The sequence below is a fragment of the Equus przewalskii genome, chromosome 6 (genome assembly GCF_037783145.1).
Source record: "Equus przewalskii isolate Varuska chromosome 6, EquPr2, whole genome shotgun sequence".
Classification (NCBI taxonomy): domain Eukaryota; kingdom Metazoa; phylum Chordata; class Mammalia; order Perissodactyla; family Equidae; genus Equus; species Equus przewalskii.
The window spans coordinates 4702778-4720343 of record NC_091836.1 but is presented as its reverse complement, the minus strand read 5'-3'; the positions used below and the strand labels follow the sequence as shown (position 1 = coordinate 4720343).

The following is a 17566-nucleotide window of genomic DNA, read 5'->3' as shown; positions in this document are numbered from 1 at the left end:
CAACAAGAATGGCAGAACGATTACCTTTTCCTGTATATCCACTTTGACCTTTTAGATATTGAACTGTATGAACTTATTAGCTACTCACACACAAAACATTAGATACAATTTATAATAATAATATCATAAAAGAATGTTGATTTAAGAAAGATACAAAAGCTAGCAATGGGGACTTTCCTCAATGATGACTTGCTTTAACCATCATAGCTACTCAGGCATCTTGAGAAGGGTAGGTAAAGGGAGCTCCAGGTTCCCCTTGCCCTAGGAAACACCCTCACCTGGGTAGGGACTCCTACACATACTTCAAAGCCCAGCTGAAATGTCCCCTCCTCCAAGAAGCCTTCCCCGACTCTCCAAGAAGCAGAGTTCTTCGTCTCAACTGGGGAAGACACTCCATGGGGCTAGGAGCGTCTGTGCTGGACTCTGTCCCCTGTCCTCAGCCTAGCATGGAAGTGAGACTCTAGCTACCAGCCAAGAGATGGACACATGGGAAGAATTTGGTTAATAAATGCATGGTTAAAAGTGGACGGGAGGCCAGGCCCAGATACCCGAGGTGGGGGGCTCTCTGGCCCTCACTATTCCTCCAGCACAAAGGGGATGTGACAGGAAGAGGTCCCCGTCCACCAGCTGGCCTTGACCCTGAGGGAGTCCAGCACAGGGGCAGTTCTGTTCATGCTGCAGGAGGACAGGCCCTCAGGTTATTTACCCCAGGGTGTGCCTGCCCCAGGCATTGAAAAATTTAAGAAATGGGATTGAGAAATCTGGGGCAGTCCCAGGGAAGAGGGGGGGGACGGGGGGTGGAGGGCTGGGCTCAAGGGGAGAAGGAGGCGGGCACCAGATAAGAGGAGGCTTCCAGAGGTCTCTGCTCACTCCTCCCCGTCCTCTCCCTCAGTCCCTCCGTCCCTCTGTCCCTCCACGGTCCCTGCACCATGGGGCCTGCCTCGGGTCCCAGCCTGCTGCTGCTTCTGCTGAGCAGCCTCCCCCTGGCCCTGGGGGACCCCCTGTGAGTAGTCCCGACCCCACCCCCATTAAGGCTGCTTCTGAGGTGGGAGTGGGCATTTGTGGGGAGCAGCCCCTTCAGAATTCAGGTGCATTGGGGTGTCTGTGGCTCACGGGTCAGGATGTTTATGAGTTGGGGCTGCCTGTGAGGTCGAGAGCTTGTGGAATTCAGGTGCTGTGGGACGGGGGTCGGGTGTTATAGAACCGGGGGCCTGTAGGTCCAGAGCTTATGGGGTGCTCAGTGATACTCCCGATGGGGTGATTGGGAATCTCAGAGACCTGGACCTCACAGGATTTGGGAGCATCAGCATTTGCAAGCTTAGGGATCTGCTGTTTGGTTTTTGTCGACTGGGGGGTGGATGTGGTTGTGTTTACAAGCTTGGTCTGCTAGAGGCTTAGGTTTAGAGTGTTTCTGGATTTGGGGTTTAGAGGTTCAGAGCATGAGGTGTTGGGCATGTAGAGGGTTGGGTGTTTAGAGACTTGCGGGAGTTTGAAGGTTTAGGGGTTAGGGCTCCAGGACTGTGGGCTTAGGCAATTATGGGTTTGGAAGTCCAGAGTCTTGGGGAGTTGCTGGTTAGGCTTTGAGGTTCAGGGGTCAATGGAATCTGCAACCCCTGGCTGTCGCAGGTCCTTGGAACCCTCCAGGACCAGGGGCCGGGCAGAGCCCCGGGGACAGCGCTGACTCCGATGAGCTGGAGTGTCGGTTCCCTGGGACGTCAGCTCCACCCCCATACCCCACTCTGGCAGGTTCTCCATGATCACCCCCAACATCCTGCGGCTGGAGAACCAGGAGATGGTGGTGCTGGAGGCCCACGAAGTACAAGGGGACGTGTCTGTCACTGTCACCGTCCAAGACTTCCCGGCCAAGAAGCAAGTGCTGTCCAGCGAGAAGACCATACTGACCAAAGCCAATGGCTACCTGGGGACGGTCACCATCAAGGTGGGAGCACACTGGAGCCCGGACCTACTGACACCCCCCCCCTTCTCTGAGACCCTCCCCCTGCTAATGCATTCCCCTCTGAGACCCACCCCTCCGAGCCCCTCTCCATCTGAGCGCCTTCCGTTTCTGAGCCCTCTCTTCCTTCAGCGCCCTTCCCATCTCTAAGTCTCTCCTCTGAACCCCACCCTTTCCCATCCGACCGTCTCTGAGCCCTCTTCCCCTTCTGAACTCCCGTCCTCTGACCCCCTGTCTGGTTCCCTCTCCCCATCCCCCTCTCGGATCCCTACCCCATCTCCCAGATCCCCTCCCCCCATTCCCCAAACCTGGGCAAACGGGGGAGACCAGGAGGGATGGCAGGCTCTGTTGTGAGGCGGGGCAGGTGTGGACCCAGCCCAAGGTCCAGAGGCTGGACCCGGGACCCGGGGCCCTGAAGCAGACCCCTAAGGATGCACTGGTCCTTGCCTAGATCCCGGCCAGCAAGGAGTTGAGATCAGCAAAGGGGCAGAGTTTCGTGACTGTCCATGCGTCCTTCGGGGGCACCACGGTGGAGAAGGTGGTGCTGGTCGGTGCTCAGAGCGGGTACCTCTTCATCCAGACCGACAAGACCATCTACACCCCAGGCTCCACGGGTAAGGGGCTGGAGGGTGGCTGGAGAGGGCGGGGGCAGGCGCGTGGGGAGAGGCAGGGCCTCACCATCTGTCCCTTCCTCTCTTGCCTCCTCCCAGTCCTGTATCGGATCTTCACCCTTGACAGCAAGCTGCTGCCCGTGGGCAGGACCGTTATCGTCAGCATCGAGGTACCAACCAGCCAGGGCCCTAAACACACCCGGGCAGAGACTCGGGAGAGACAAGACATGGAGACAGAGACAGAGACACTGGGTCAGGCACAGCAGCAGAGACCCAAAGGCAAAGAAACACATCGAGGCACAAACAGGGGGAGGATCAGAGATGAGGCAGGGACCTAGGGCGTGGAGTGATGCTCCCACCTGATTCCAGCTCTAGATAAACCCCTGGTCACTGCCTGACTCTGGACAGGTCTCTTCACCTTCCTGAGCCTCAGTTTCCTTATCTGAAGATTGGGATAATGACAAATAATAATAGTGCTATATAGTCTGTTCTGCCTACTGCAGCCAGAGTCAGCTCCCTCTCTTCTCTTCCCACAGCCCTCCAGGACTCCCACTTCCCTCAGGGTAAAAGCCCAAGTCCTCCTCAGGGGCCCCCCAGGCCCTACCCAACCTGTCCCGTCCCCTCCCTGCCCTACTCTCCCCCCTATCTCCCCCTCGCTCCATCAGCTCCAGCCACATGGGCCTCCTCACTGTTCCTCCAACATGCCAGCCAAGGTCCTGCCTCAGGGCCTTTGCACAGGCTGATCCCTCTGCCCAGAAAATCCTCTTTTTCCAAATAGCCACACAGCTTGCCCCCTCCCCTCCTTCAAGGTGAGGCCTCCCTGAGCCCCTTGTAAAATTGTAAAAACCCCCTACACACACACTCACACACCCCACTCTCCTCCCTTCCTGCCCTCTCCTGGCACCCTATAAACTGGATTCCTTCATTTCTTAACTGCCCTCTCTCCCAAACTCCACTGAACCTAAGTTCCATAAGGGAAGGGATTTTTATCTGTTTGTTCAGGGCCTTATCTCCTGAACCCCACACGGTACTTGGCATATAGTAGAGCTTAGTAAGAACTTACTGGAAGAAGGGAGGGAGAGTGGGAGGGGAAAAGGGAGGGAGGAGGGATGTCCTCCTCATAGGATCTTCACGAGTATTTGTTGAAATCATGCAAAGTTAACAGGGACCATGTTCTGATGGCCATGCGCTGGGTTTGGGGGCTGGTGGGATCCCTGGAGAACAGAGAACACACACCCCATCTAAAGGCACCGATCTGCCTAGCTCTAATTAGATGTCACCTTGTGCCATCAGACATGCATTATCCACAGATATCCCAATTTCCAAGAGAAGCCAGAAAACCAGATTTTTACTTGGTGTCTGCTGATGTCTCACCATTGACAACAATGAAGTAATATGTGTATTAGGTGAAACCACGCAAAATTGCTGTTCTTCTTTTTTTTTGTGCGTGAGGAAGATTGGCCCTGAGCTAAAATCTATTGCCAATCTTCCACTTTTTTTTTTTTATCCCTCCTCAAAGCCCCAGTACATAGTTGTGTATCCTAGTTATAAGTCATTCTAGTTCTTCTGTGTGGGATGCTACCACAGCATGGCTTGATGAGCGGTGCGTAGATCCACACCCAGGATCTGAACCAGTGAACCCCAGGCCACCGAAGCAGAGGGCATGAACTTAACCACTCAGCCATGGGCCCAGCCCCTGAAATTGCTATTCTTATGGGTCAAAAAGCTGAATGTAGGCACTTCTGTGTGGCTTAGCACACACTGCATGCTTAGCCCTGGGTCCAGCAGAAAAGTAGGTAATAAATGCTAGTTATTACTTGAATTCAGAGAGACACAGGTAATAATGAGCTTATATTAACTACGTTCCAAGTCAGTGAAGTAGGGGCTATATTTATCTTCTTTTACATTGAGCACAAAGAGGTGAAGTAACTTGCCCCAGGTCACACAGCTTGTAAGCGGCACAGTGGGGATTTGAACCCAGGCTGACTGACTGAGGTGCATGTTCTTAACCAACGTCCCTGTGGTCAGGACACAAGGAGAGTGCCCTACACAGAGAGGGAGAGGAGAGCCAAAGGGATAATGTAAAGGGCCACACCCCTCCCTGTCTCCCCACAGACCCCCGATGGCATTCAAATCAAGCGGGACTCCCTGTCTTCTCACAACCAGTTTGGCATCTTGCCCTTGTCTTGGAACATCCCGGAGCTGGTCAAGTATGTCCTGCCCTCCAGGAGGGGGTTCAGGGCCCCCCCAGCCCGGGCTGATTGGTGGGGGGCTGCCGGGCCCGGCCGGATCACTCGCCTGCCTTCTCCGCAGCATGGGGCAGTGGAAGATCCGAGTCCATTATGAAGACTCTCCACAGCAGGTCTTCTCCGCCGAGTTCGAGGTGAAGGAATATGGTAAGAGGATGAGAGACCCGGGCGGGGGTCCGTCAGGCTGGGCCCAGAGCCGGCCCCCCACCACCACTGTCTGTCCCCCCACAGTGCTCCCCAGTTTCGAGGTCCAAGTGGAGCCCACAGAGAAATTCTACTACATTGATGATCCGAATGGCCTGGAGGTCACCATCACGGCCAGGTGAGGGGTTAGGGGTGGGGCCAGGTGAGAGGCCAGGTGAGGGGACAGGTGAGAGTCAGGTAAGGGACTGGATGAGGGCCACATGAGGATGAGCTGAGGGGACAGGCGAGGGACCAGATAAGGGGTGAGGTAAGGGCCAAGAAAGGGCCAGGTGAGGGTGAGGTGAGAGACCGGGGGCTCTGGGTCAGTGCAGGTTTGGGGCAGAAACTCACCTTTTCAGGAGGGAAGAATCTGAGACTGTCCTCACCTTGCAGGTTCTTATACGGGAAGAATGTGGATGGAACAGCCTTTGTCATCTTTGGGGTCCAGGATGGTGACCGAAGGATTTCGCTGGCCCAGTCCCTCACCCGTGTTGTGGTACCTGACAGAGGGCCCCTCTGAACCCCTCCCTCCCATCTGAGCCCTTCTGCTCCCTGAGCCTTCATTTCCTCCCCCAGATCGAGGACGGCACTGGGGAGGCCGTGCTGAAAAGAGACGTTCTGCTGAATGGGGTACAGCCCTCACGAGCGGATGCCCTGGTGGGGAAGTCATTGTACGTGTCTGTGACCGTCATCCTGCACTCAGGTGAGGCCCGGTCTGAGGGTGGAGGCCCAGCACCACCATGTGGTCCTGTCTGAGAGGGGAGGCCCATCTGAGCGAGGAGGGGACCGAGAATGAAGGTGGGGTCCAGTCTGATAGGGAAGGCCAAGTCTGAGGGGGGAGGCCCAATCTGAAGGCAGGGTCCAATCTGAGAGAGGAGGCCTGGGCCTGAAGGGTGGCCAGGACCCCATCCTCATGGCTGGCCCCCTCAGGCAGCGACATGGTGGAGGCGGAGCGCAGCGGGATCCCCATCGTGACCTCCCCCTACCAGATCCACTTCACCAAGACGCCCAAGTTCTTCAAACCAGCCATGCCCTTCGACCTCATGGTGAGACCCAGGATGGGGCTGCACCCCCCACCCTGCTCCTGAACTCTGGCCACACCTCTGGTTCCGCCTCAACCCCCTCCACCTGCCCCTGCACCCACAGGTGTTCGTGACGAACCCCGACGGCTCCCCAGCCCGCCGCATCCCCGTGGTCACCCAGGGCAGCAATGTGCAGTCGTTAACCCAGGATGATGGCGTGGCCAAGCTGAGCATCAACACCCCCAATAGCCAGCAGCCCCTGACCATCACTGTGAGTCTGCGCCAGCCTCGGGACCCTACACCGGGGAGACGGGGACTTTATTGGTACAGCAGGGTCCTGTCGTTTGTACAAAGGGATCCTGCCATGTGCACGGTGGGGGTCCTTTTATTTGCATAAAGGAGTCTTGCCATGCACATAGAGGTGTTTTCTTTGCCGTAGAGGGGCTCCTGTCTGCAGAGTGGTGTCCTGCCATCTGCCTAGATATCTTATAAGGACCCTTGTGACTACATTTGACGCACCTGACTAATCCAATATGATCTCCCCGTGTCCAGATCTTCAGCTCAATCCCATTTGCAAAGTCCCACATTCCCAGGTCCCAGGATTAGGATGGGGACATCTTTGGGGGACCCACATGCATCCCTCTTTCCCTGCCCAGGTAAAAACAAGGAAGGAGGGTATCCCGGATGCCCGACAGGCCACCAAGACCATGCAGGCCCACCCCTACAACACCCTGGGCGGCTCCGGAAACTACCTGCACCTTTCCGTGCCTCGCACGGAGCTCAAGCCTGGGGAGACCCTCAATGTCAACTTCCACCTGCGCACGGACCCGGGCCAGGAGGCCAAGATTCGCTACTACACCTACCTGGTCTGTGGCTTCCCAGAATCCCCAGCCCCTCCTCCTCGCTTCTCCAGCACCCCCAGGAGCACTCCCCCATCCTGGATCCCCTCCATCCTCCCACCCATCTTCCCCATCCTTATGCCAACCTGCCCCCCCAGATCATGAACAAGGGGAAGTTGTTGAAAGCAGGACGCCAGGTGCGAGAGCCCGGCCAGGCCCTGGTGGTGCTGCCCCTGACCATCACTACGGACTTCATTCCTTCCTTCCGCCTGGTGGCTTACTACACGCTCATCAATGCCAAAGGCCAGAGGGAGGTGGTGGCCGATTCCGTGTGGGTGGACGTCAAGGACTCGTGCGTGGGCACGGTGAGCTTCCCTGCATCCCCCTCTCTCTGCCCATCTTACGACTCTCCGCCTGGCCATCCTTTCTCTGTCTTGTGCCTCTGGCTCTGCCTCTCTCCAGCCTTCTGAATCCATTTCTCTCCAACGTTCGCAGAGTTTCTGCCTCTCTCTTCTCCTTTTCCATCTTGTTCTTTCTTCCTTTTCTGATTCAGTCTCAGTATCTCTTTTGCTCCCAGTTGTCTCTCTTTCCTTGCCTTTCTGCCTGATCCTGGTTCTGTGCATCTCCCTTCTTCTCTCTCTGTCTCCACCTTTCTGTCCTTCCAGCCCAGCCCAGGATCTCCTCTGTCCTCGGCTGACTGACACGGGGGCCTCACAGGACTGACTTTACCCTCCCCCCTCCACCCTCCTCACAGCTGGTGGTGAAAGGTGGTGGCAAGGAGGAGAAGCAGCATCTGCCTGGGCAACAGATGACCCTCAAGATAGAGGGTGACCGGGGGGCCCGAGTGGGGCTGGTGGCTGTGGACAAGGGCGTGTTTGTGCTGAATAAGAAGAACAAGTTGACACAGAGGAAGGTACGCCCCACAAAACTGAGGGGTGTTGACAATGGTGCAGGCAAAGAGGTGGCTTTGGGCTGAGGTGAGATTGGCACTGGGGAGAACAGATGAAGTGGGTTTAGGTGAGGGTTGAAAGAAGAGGTGAGAATGGACATGGACATAGGGATATGTTGGTGGTCAGGGTAAAAATGGGAATCTGAATGGTCAAGGGTCCAGGTTGGAGATGGTCATGGGAATGGACATGGCTCTATGCCACGTAGTCTGGAACCATCCACTGTGGACGGCCAGGGACCGGGATGAGGATGGAGGTGGGTTGGATGGACATGTTAGTGAATTGGTGAAGGCACTGTTGGCCTGGCCTCATGCTCCCCTTGACCCCCTTCCCACCCTGCAGATCTGGGACACAGTGGAGAAGGCAGACATTGGCTGCACGCCCGGCAGTGGGAGGGACTATGCCGGCGTCTTCATGGATGCTGGGCTGGCTCTCAAGACCAACAAAGACCTGCAGACCGCCCAGAGGGCAGGTGAGGATGCGGCCAGCGCTGGGCCAGGGCAGGACCGTGCCTCCACCTCTCAGATGCTGAGGCATGTTGAGGGCAGGACTCTGGGCTCAGGGGACCCCAGGTTCAAGTCCTGCCTCCACCACCGTCTAGCAAGTCACTTCTCTTACTGAGATGGAGCCTCAGTTTCTCCACCTGTCAAATTGGAGCAGTGGCATCCTTACCTCACAGCCACTGTGAGGAGTAAGCCAAGGATGTCCAGTAGGTGCTTAATCCAGCTTGTTCCTGGTCCCCCTGCCCCCCAGATCCTGAGTGCCCGAAACCAGCCGCCCGGCGACGCCGCTCCGTGCAGCTCATGGAGAAGAGGATGGACAAAGGTGGGACCCCTCTGCTGGCCCTCGCCCGCCTCCCGACCCTGGGCCTTGCCCATCAGGATCCCAGCCAAAGAGGGAGGAAGGGAGGGCCGGGCCCTGAGGCAGTCCTCCCCGGGGTCTGTCCTGAGTTCCTCCGGCTGTGAGTGGGGTCTGTGCCCCTGCAGCGGGCCAGTACAAGGATAAGGAGCTGCGCAAGTGCTGCGAGCACGGCATGCGGGAGAACCCCATGGGCTTCTCGTGCCAGCGCAGGGCCCAGTTCATCCTCCACAGCCAGGCGTGCGTGAAGGCCTTCCTGGACTGCTGCACCCACATCACCCAGCTGCGGCTCCAACACAGGCGGGATTATCCCCTGGGCCTGGCCAGGAGTGAGTGACGGGGGCCGGGGGAGGAGGCCCTGTCTGATGGGAGGGAGGAGGCCCTGTCTGATGGGGGAGGAGGCCCTGTCTGATGGGGGGGTGGAGGCCCTGTCTGATGGGGGAGGAGGCCCTGTCTGATGGGGGAGGCCCTGTCTCATGGAGGGGAGGAGGCCCTGTCTGATGGGGGAGGAGGCCCTGTCTCATGGAGGGGAGGAGGCCCTGTCTGAGGGGGGAGGAGGCCCTGTCTGATGGGGGAGGAGGCCCTGTGTGAGGTTGATTCATTACCACCATGAAATTCTCAGACCCCATTCAAGTTTCATCAGTTGTTTTGGTTTGGACTTTTATAGGAAAAAGACGGGGTCCAGAAACACAGGTTGCGTTTAATGTCAGGGTCTCTTTAGTTTCCTTAGATCTGGCCCATCCCTAGCACTTCTTCGTCTTTCTGTGACTTCCATGTTCTTGATGTACGTTAAGTATACAGGCCAGATATTTCGGGATCACCCCGCAACTTGGGTCTGTCTGATGTTTCTTCATAATCACATTCAGGTTTTGCCTTTTGGGTAAGACTATCACAGAAGAGAGATTATGTCCTTCTTGGTGCATCCTATCGTTGACGTTGAGGCACATGGCACCAATTTGTCCCGTTATTGCTGATGCAAACCTTGATCTCTTAATTAAGACAGGGTCTGCTGGGTTTTGCCATTGTGACGTTCCTCTTTCTTCCTTTATAGGTTTTTTTTTTTTTTTTAGTGTTTTTTGTTTTGTTTGTTTGGGTTTTTTTGCTGAAGAAGATTGGCCCTGAGCTAACATCTGCTCCAGTCTTCCTCTATTTTGTATGTGAGCCACCGCCACAGCATGGCCACCGATGGGTGGTGTAGGTCTGCACCTGGGATCCAAACCCAGGCCACCAAAGTGGAGCATGCCAAACTTAAACACTAGGCCACGGGGCTGGTCCCCCTTATATAGTTATTTTTTAAAATTTCTTTTAATTATCAGATCACGGCAAGATTTAAGCCCAGGGAGATTTTCCCCAAAACCTGTTTTTGCTTAGCATTTAAGATAACAGATAAGGACTCCTTACATGGTAATGCATGATTTTTTTGTGCACACCTCTATCTCTTTTTTCGGCTTAGAAATAAGCAGCCGCCTGTCCAAAGCAGCCATTGCCAAAATGGACAGATATTTCTAAATTCTTTTAGCCAAAAAACTAGCACCCCTTCCGTCCTCCCACCCCCAAAAAAGACACAACGATTCCCAACACACATGAGCAAAGTACACTACCTTCCACCTTTTTGCAAATTATACTGACTTAGGCATGCTGCTTTCCATTCCAGTGACCCAGAAACTCTTTTTGACAAAGATAGAAAGGGCTACTGGGAAAGGGAGAGAAAACCTCTGACCTACTGGGATATGGTTTATAAGCACATGGATGCTTTTTTCCCCAGCTTTGCACAATTTCTTTAGCCAATTCGGGGTGACAGAGGGTGGCTTACATGTTAGCACCCCAAAGACACTTGGATAGCTTATTCTAGAGTATGAGCGGGTATAGCATTTACGGAATCCTACCTACTTTGTTGTTAGGGAAACCCAGAGACAAATTAAAATCTGTCCATCATTTCTTGAAGAAAGCTCAGCCAGTGTTGAATTCTACCCCAGCCTGACTTTGCTTATTGGCTGATGGTATCGAGCTGGCTTTTAAAGGCTGTCATCTCCTCAGCAGTCTACATCAAGTCTGGGGAATCTCTCAGTTACTTTCAGGATCGATATGACCATCAGACACAGCGAGCCTGGTGTTGGGGGCGGGGGTGGGGAGCTGTGCCACTTTTCGAGGTGCACACAAATGCTTTCATTCCTTTGAAAATCAGAGGGGGAAAAAAAGGGAATGTAACCCAGCCTGAATTATTTTTGCTGTTACAGCAACACACTTGTAAAATGTGATTCATTTTTATTTATTTGTTTTTTTTCCTGAGGAAGATTCGCCCTGAGCTAACATCTGTTGACAATCCTCCACTGTTTTTGTATCTGGGTCACCACCACAGCATGGTCACCCACAAGTGGTGTAGGTCTACTCCAGGGATCCAAACCCAGGCTGCTGAAGTGGAGCGTGCCAAACTTAACCACTAAGCCACGGGCCCAGCCCCTAAAATCTGATTTTTAATATTTTTTTTATGGAGGAAGGATCCCCCAAAATCAAACATGCCTGGCCCCCCCCAAAAGTCATCATACAGCTGTGGGTGTGTTCCCCTACTAAGAACCCCTCCAGGGCTGCCGAGATGAATATTTAAGGGCACAGTGGGGAAAGTGGGTCTGTTGTAAACCCAGATTGCACCCCCAACCTTCGCAGGTGACCTGGATGAAGACATCATGCCAGAAGAGGACATCGTTTCCCGAAGCCAGTTCCCTGAGAGTTGGCTGTGGACCATAGAGGAATTAAAAGAACCAGAGAAAAATGGGTAAATCTTGAGTACCCCCCACTTCAATCCACCCCTGGGCCAGCTCCTATCAATGCCCCAGACCAGATTCTTTAATTTGCATGCACCTCCAATCCCCCCTCTTTTCTGGAATCACTGTGGAACCCCACAGTCCAGCCCAGAAAAACCAAGAATGTTGCTACCTACATGTGCTCCCTTCCAACTGGGCCCTTGGGGCCCCTCCATACCAGCTGTCCCCCTCCACTCTGCTCGATGCCTTCTCCTGATGTCCCCTTCTCTCCCCCATCCAGAATCTCCACCAAGATCATGAATGTGTTTTTGAAAGACTCCATCACCACTTGGGAGATTCTGGCTGTGAGCTTGTCGGACAAGAAAGGTGAGGGAAGGTGGGGGCCCCGACCTCAGGAGGCAGGGCCCCAGGGATCCTGGGCATTTTCTCGTCCCACCCTGACAGAGCCTCTGTTTCTTGGTGGCTCGTCCCTTGCCCCCTGGTTGCTGAGGGGAGTCAAGAGTCTAGAACTGTGGGTGACGTAGTCAGTGCTTTTTGTAAATAGATTTTCTTTGTAAAGGAGTTTTCGTTTCACAGCAAAATTGAGTGGAAAGTATACAAATTTCCCACATACTCTCTGCCCCCGCCGCCGACACACACACACATGCACAGCCTTCCCCACTGTCGACATCCTGCACCAGAGTGGCGCAATTGTTACAATCAAGGAATCTACATGGGGTCATTGTCACCCCAAGTTCATACTTGACATGACGGCTCAGTTGGTGTCATACATTCTATGCATTTGGACAAATGTGTAATGATTTGTATCTACCATTACTGTATCATACAGAACAATTGCAACAACAAAATCCTTTAAGGGGGTGATGTCGACGTGAGAGTGGGTTAAGCGATTAAGAAAAATAGGAGAGGAAGCAAGATGCAAAGAGCTATTGAAACATTAGTGGTCAGATTGGGAAACAGGCCAAAAAGGTGTTGCCTGTCCCACTCGCTGCTGACAGCTGGATGTGAGACCTTGACAAGCTCTGGCCAAATGCGGTGTTTTATAGAAGAGGAGAGAGTTGGGTGTTGAAGGCGATGCACTGATTTTGTGTGCAAAATATAAGTGGGTGCCAAAAAACTCAGCCATCAAGAGTTTACTGCAACATATTTTTAAAAATCAAAGCAAATGCAAAGGAACCCATGATGAACAAAATATCCAGTTTTTAAATAGAGTTCAGCACCGCGCCGAGCCATATTGGGGTCTGAGGCAAGAGAGAAAAGGTGTGCCCCATATGCATGCTTTATGTATATTTTAAAGGTTAATATTTTTCAAAGCATTAAAGTAGTTGAAAAAATGTTGAAACATGAAAAAGCAGGTATATCAAAGCTCGCAACAGTAAGTATAAATATTTTATTTATATCAAAGTCACTATTTATTATACTGTATTATAATTTTGCTTAGTTCTAATTTATAATAAATTATACTTTACTATCATTTTACTTTCCTGGCTTCAAGATTTTCTGCTTCTTTGCCTGTCTTGTTTCTAATTGAAGGAATTGAAATTTTCTGACAATTCCTCTTGAGCAAGTGATGAGCTCAAATAAAGTCATATACATATAGGTTTCTTTTTGCCTAGGACACCAGTACAGCTCAGTATGGTTCTGGTTTGTGGCTCCCATCCCTGTTTCAAGTCAGAGCATCTTTATATTTCCCTGCTGGATATTTTCATATATTGAGGTCTGTGTGAGGATCCTTGCTGGTTGAAGCATGTGCCCTGGAGCAGTAGCAACCTGATAAAGTAGCTTTACCTGAATTTGGTTAGAAATTCGGAATCTTGGGCCCCACCCCTGACCTGCCAAATCAGAACCTGCATTTTAATATGATCCCCGGGAGATTTGTGTGCACATGAAAGTTGGAGACGTTCTGCCCTGCACTAGCATTTCTCGACCTCATCACCGATGTCCTTCTGGGCTGGATTGTAATTTGTGGTAGGATGCTGCCCTGTGCAATACAGGATGTTGAGCAGCATTCACGGCCTCTACCTGCTAGATGCCGGTACCCATTCCCCAAGTTGTGACATCCAGAAATGTCCCCAGACATTGCCAAATGTCCCCTGGAGGGGCAGAATCCCAAAGGGCCCTGTGGTTTTAGAATCTGCTCTCTGTGCCTTTGCGACATCTTTGCAATATCATTGTCTTGCCAAGCACTGCGGTAACGCTCTACATCCTATCTCACTTAATGCTCACAAGAACTCTATGAAGTTGGTACTATTATTCTCTAAACGAAGGTACTGAAGCCAGGGAAGGAAGGTGACTTGGTTCATCCAAGACCACCAGTCGATGGCCCTTTCAAGAAATCAACTTTAGAGCTTCAGAATTTTAGCATTGTAATCGATGGAACTTGGAAATTTTTCATCTCCTGAGCTGTTAGGAATTGAAGAGTCAATAGGATTAGAAGTGGGGAGCTTCCTAAGCTCAAGGGCTTGGGTTCCAACCTCAGGTCGTCCCCTGGGCAGCTGTGTGGGCTGAGTCAAGTTGCTCAGTCTCTCTAGCTCATCCATAAAATGGGCATGAGACAAATAGTACCTACTCAAAGCGTTGTTGGGTGGATTTTATGAATTAATACATGTAAAACCCTTATAATAGTGCCTGGCACATTATTAATGTTTAATGAATGAGCCATTATTATGATGATGATTGTTATTGGAGTCAAATGTATTTTAGAGTCCAAGGGCAGATGCCTTTCAGAGCTGCATAGATACTTTCTTAAATAATACAAATCATGCATCAGAATCGCTCCTTTTTTAATTAATAGATTTTATTAAACAGTCTTAGGTTTACAGAAACAATTGAGGAAAAAGTGCAGAGAATTGCCATATACTCCTCACTTTCCCCAAGTTCCCGTATCGTTAACTCCTGTTTGCATTAATGTAGCCCATTGGTTACAATCGATGGGCTAATATTGATACGTTGTTATTAACTGGAGGTGACAGTTTAGGGCTCACTCTTGGTGTTACATTCTGTGGGTTTGGACAAATGTATCAGGACATGTACCCACTGTTACAGTATCACACAGAAAAATTGATTGACTTCCTTAAAAATGACACAAATTGGGTGTCAGACGTCAATGCTTTTTAGTTCTCTTTCCATCCTTCCACCTCCTTCCAGAAGAAAAACTAAGTCTGGTGCAAGGATGCTATCACCTCCGCTCCAATTCTTGTTTAACCCCTTTTATTTATTTATTTTTTAACAAAGAGAGGGAAGAGGTCTAGCTTTCTGCAGGCAACATGAACTAGCCAGTATTTAACAAAATTGTTTTGTTTTCCTTGGGGTAACCTCCTATTTATGGCACAGGAAGCTGGGTTTCTCATGTACCGTAATGATACCATGTTAAATTTGAGTTTAAAAAATGTAAAAACAAATTGTTGCTAAGGAAGGTAAATAGCACCAGTGACTATAACAGACCTTGAGGGTGATGAATAAATGGCTGTAGGTTGGAGAATAGGGATTCTGTTCATGCCTCTGGTTATTATTTTCTTTCACCATTAAATAATAAGCAAAAGGGTTGGCCTGGTGGCATAGTGGTTAAATTTGTGCTCTCTGCTTTGATGGCCTGGCATTTGCAGGTTCCTATCCCAGGCATGGACCTACACATCACTCATCAAGCCATGCTGTGGCGGTGTCCCACATACAAAATAGAGGAAGATTGGCACAGATGTTGGCTCAGGGCCATTCTTCCTCAAGGAAAAGAGAGGAAGATTGGTAACAGGTGTTAGCTCAGTGCCAGTCTTCCTCAGCAAAAGAAAAAAAAGAATAAACAAAGAAATTATTATTAAATCAATAGATTTCTTAGTGTAACATTACTTTTAATGTGATAGTGGTTTTGTAAGTTTCACTTGCATCAACACTTTGCTCTAATTTGATCTGGTAACTGTTGTATCACAAGTAACCATGTTTGTAGCATCATTTTTTCTCAAGGCAGGTTGGCACTTTCCAACAGAAATATAATGTGAGCCATATATGTCATTTTAAATTTTGGGGGAGGACCATAAAAAAAGTAGATGAAATCACTTTTAGTAAGACATCTTATTTAACCCAAATATATCCAAAATATTATCATTTCAACATTTGTAAAAATTTACAAAACCACTATGACACTAATAATAATGTTACAAAAATAAATCCATCAATAGTTAGGAATACCCTATTAATATCTCAAAATTATGAATGATATATTTTACTATTATTTGTACTAAGCCTTTGAAATCTGGTGTGTGCTTTATACTTACAGTGCATCTCAGTTAGGATTGCTAACTTTTCCTTGGGAAGACTTTGATCCATATTTTAAGATTCGTAAAATTTACAGTTGAAAAAGTAGCTCGGCATACTCACATTGTCTGAAACTTACCTAAAAGTTTGCAATCACTGAATCAAGCATGATTTTAAAAATGGAGATATAATTCACATGCTATAAAAGTGACCCTTTGAAAGTGCACAATTCAGTGGGTTTTAGGATATTCACAGTGAGCACTGGTTTTTAAGTTTAAATCTGATTAATTAAAATGAAATAGAAGGAGTCCAGTGTCCGCTCAAGCTAGCCATATTTCAGAAGTGCCCAGTGACCAGGAGGGACTTGGGGCTTCCCTTCTGGGGAGCACAGATGTGGACCCTTCAATGATGCCTTCTTCCCTCCTGCACATCTATCTATGAATAAAATCACAAAGAAAATGAGAATCACTAAATCACGGAAACTCCCAGCCACCATCCCCCTCTGTGATTTACCACCATTAACATTGTTTATAGTCTACGGGCTCCTTTTTCAAAGACAGGCTGAGCTTGAGACAGTTCCCGTGGTCAGGGGTAAGCTCTGAGACTCTGGGGCGGGGGGGGGGGGGCAGGAAACTTGGACTCAAACTCGGACCCTGTCCACCCCATCCATCCCACACCCCTGACACCCCGCGTTCTGCTTCCACCTGGGCAGGGATCTGCGTGGCTGACCCCTATGAGGTCACAGTGATGCTAGACTTCTTCATTGACCTGCGGCTGCCCTACTCTGTCGTGCGCAACGAGCAGGTGGAGATCCGAGCTGTCCTCTACAACTACCGGGAGGCAGAAGAGCTCAAGGTGGGCCCTGCGACAGCAGAGGCACGGTGGGGGGCTTGGAGGGGGACCCACGGCACGTGCCCCTGGCTTGATACTCTCTGCCCCCGGCAGGTGAGGGTGGAACTGCTCTACAATCCAGCATTCTGCAGCCTGGCCACCTCCAAGAGGCGCTACCAGCAGACTGTGACCATCCCGCCAAAGTCCTCGCTGGCTGTGCCTTATGTCATTGTGCCCTTGAAGACCGGCCTACAGGAGGTGGAGGTCAAGGCTGCCGTCTACCACTACTTCATCAGCGATGGTGTCAAGAAGACCCTGAGGGTCGTGGTGAGTCCTTGGGGCACCTGTTGCCCCTTGTCCTTCAGGAAAGGCTGCTGTCCTCCCCGTGCTGTCAATCCAGTTTGGAGACCCAGGCTCTGAGCCACCAAGAATGTCCAGCTTAGGAAATTTGGGAGTCCTAGAAAATCGGAAGCAGGGCCAGGATTAGGGTGAGCCAATTCTGGGCATGGAATTTTAGGGGATGCCAAAAGGTCGGTAATAAAGACCAATAATATATCTTTTTGTTAAAATATATTTTAATATCAAATATGATATTTTGTGACACATTTCAGTATAGGAGTTTTCTTTTGACTTTAAAAATCTTGGGAAAACATATTTTACAGAACAAACTTTATAAAGCAATAATATACGATGCAAGAACATAGAAAATTTCTATTTTTACCTATGAATTTACCCTTAATAATATGTTAACAGTTAGGTCTACTATTTTTCACAGTGTGGAACACTTTCAAATAGAACAAGAGATAAAATCATCAATAAAAATGTCTCATCATGTCTTACTGATATTTTAAAGCAAAATGTGTGATCATAAGCAAGATCATATTTTAATGCAATATTTTAAGAAATCAAAATTAAGGCCAAAATATGCGCAACCAACAAAATATTAAACTTTCCAATAGAGGCAGGATCTGACAGTGTCAAGTGATGCCAAACTGGAGTCCGAAGCAAAAGGAAAAATGAGTGCCCCCATAGATGGGCCTATGTGTATTTTTTTTACTGATT

The 17566-nt window shown here is 50.4% G+C and overlaps 1 protein-coding gene across 1 annotated transcript in view; it reads left to right on the top strand.

Moving 5' to 3' along the window:
* The first annotated feature begins 729 nt into the window (after window positions 1-729).
* The window catches only part of LOC103565542 (complement C3-like), a 40622-nt gene continuing 23785 nt past the window's right edge, over window positions 730-17566 (top strand). Inside the window, exons 1-21 of the mRNA XM_070622759.1 lie at window positions 730-1003; window positions 1747-1939; window positions 2406-2568; window positions 2665-2735; window positions 4681-4775; window positions 4879-4961; window positions 5046-5136; window positions 5391-5493; window positions 5574-5700; window positions 5928-6043; window positions 6144-6290; window positions 6676-6885; window positions 7017-7223; window positions 7613-7771; window positions 8148-8277; window positions 8559-8630; window positions 8792-8992; window positions 11328-11436; window positions 11706-11791; window positions 16386-16528; window positions 16619-16831. Coding sequence (XP_070478860.1) covers window positions 930-1003; window positions 1747-1939; window positions 2406-2568; window positions 2665-2735; window positions 4681-4775; window positions 4879-4961; window positions 5046-5136; window positions 5391-5493; window positions 5574-5700; window positions 5928-6043; window positions 6144-6290; window positions 6676-6885; window positions 7017-7223; window positions 7613-7771; window positions 8148-8277; window positions 8559-8630; window positions 8792-8992; window positions 11328-11436; window positions 11706-11791; window positions 16386-16528; window positions 16619-16831 — 2793 coding nt within the window. The 5' untranslated portion in view covers window positions 730-929. The remainder of the gene's footprint in view (window positions 1004-1746; window positions 1940-2405; window positions 2569-2664; window positions 2736-4680; window positions 4776-4878; window positions 4962-5045; window positions 5137-5390; window positions 5494-5573; window positions 5701-5927; window positions 6044-6143; window positions 6291-6675; window positions 6886-7016; window positions 7224-7612; window positions 7772-8147; window positions 8278-8558; window positions 8631-8791; window positions 8993-11327; window positions 11437-11705; window positions 11792-16385; window positions 16529-16618; window positions 16832-17566) is intronic.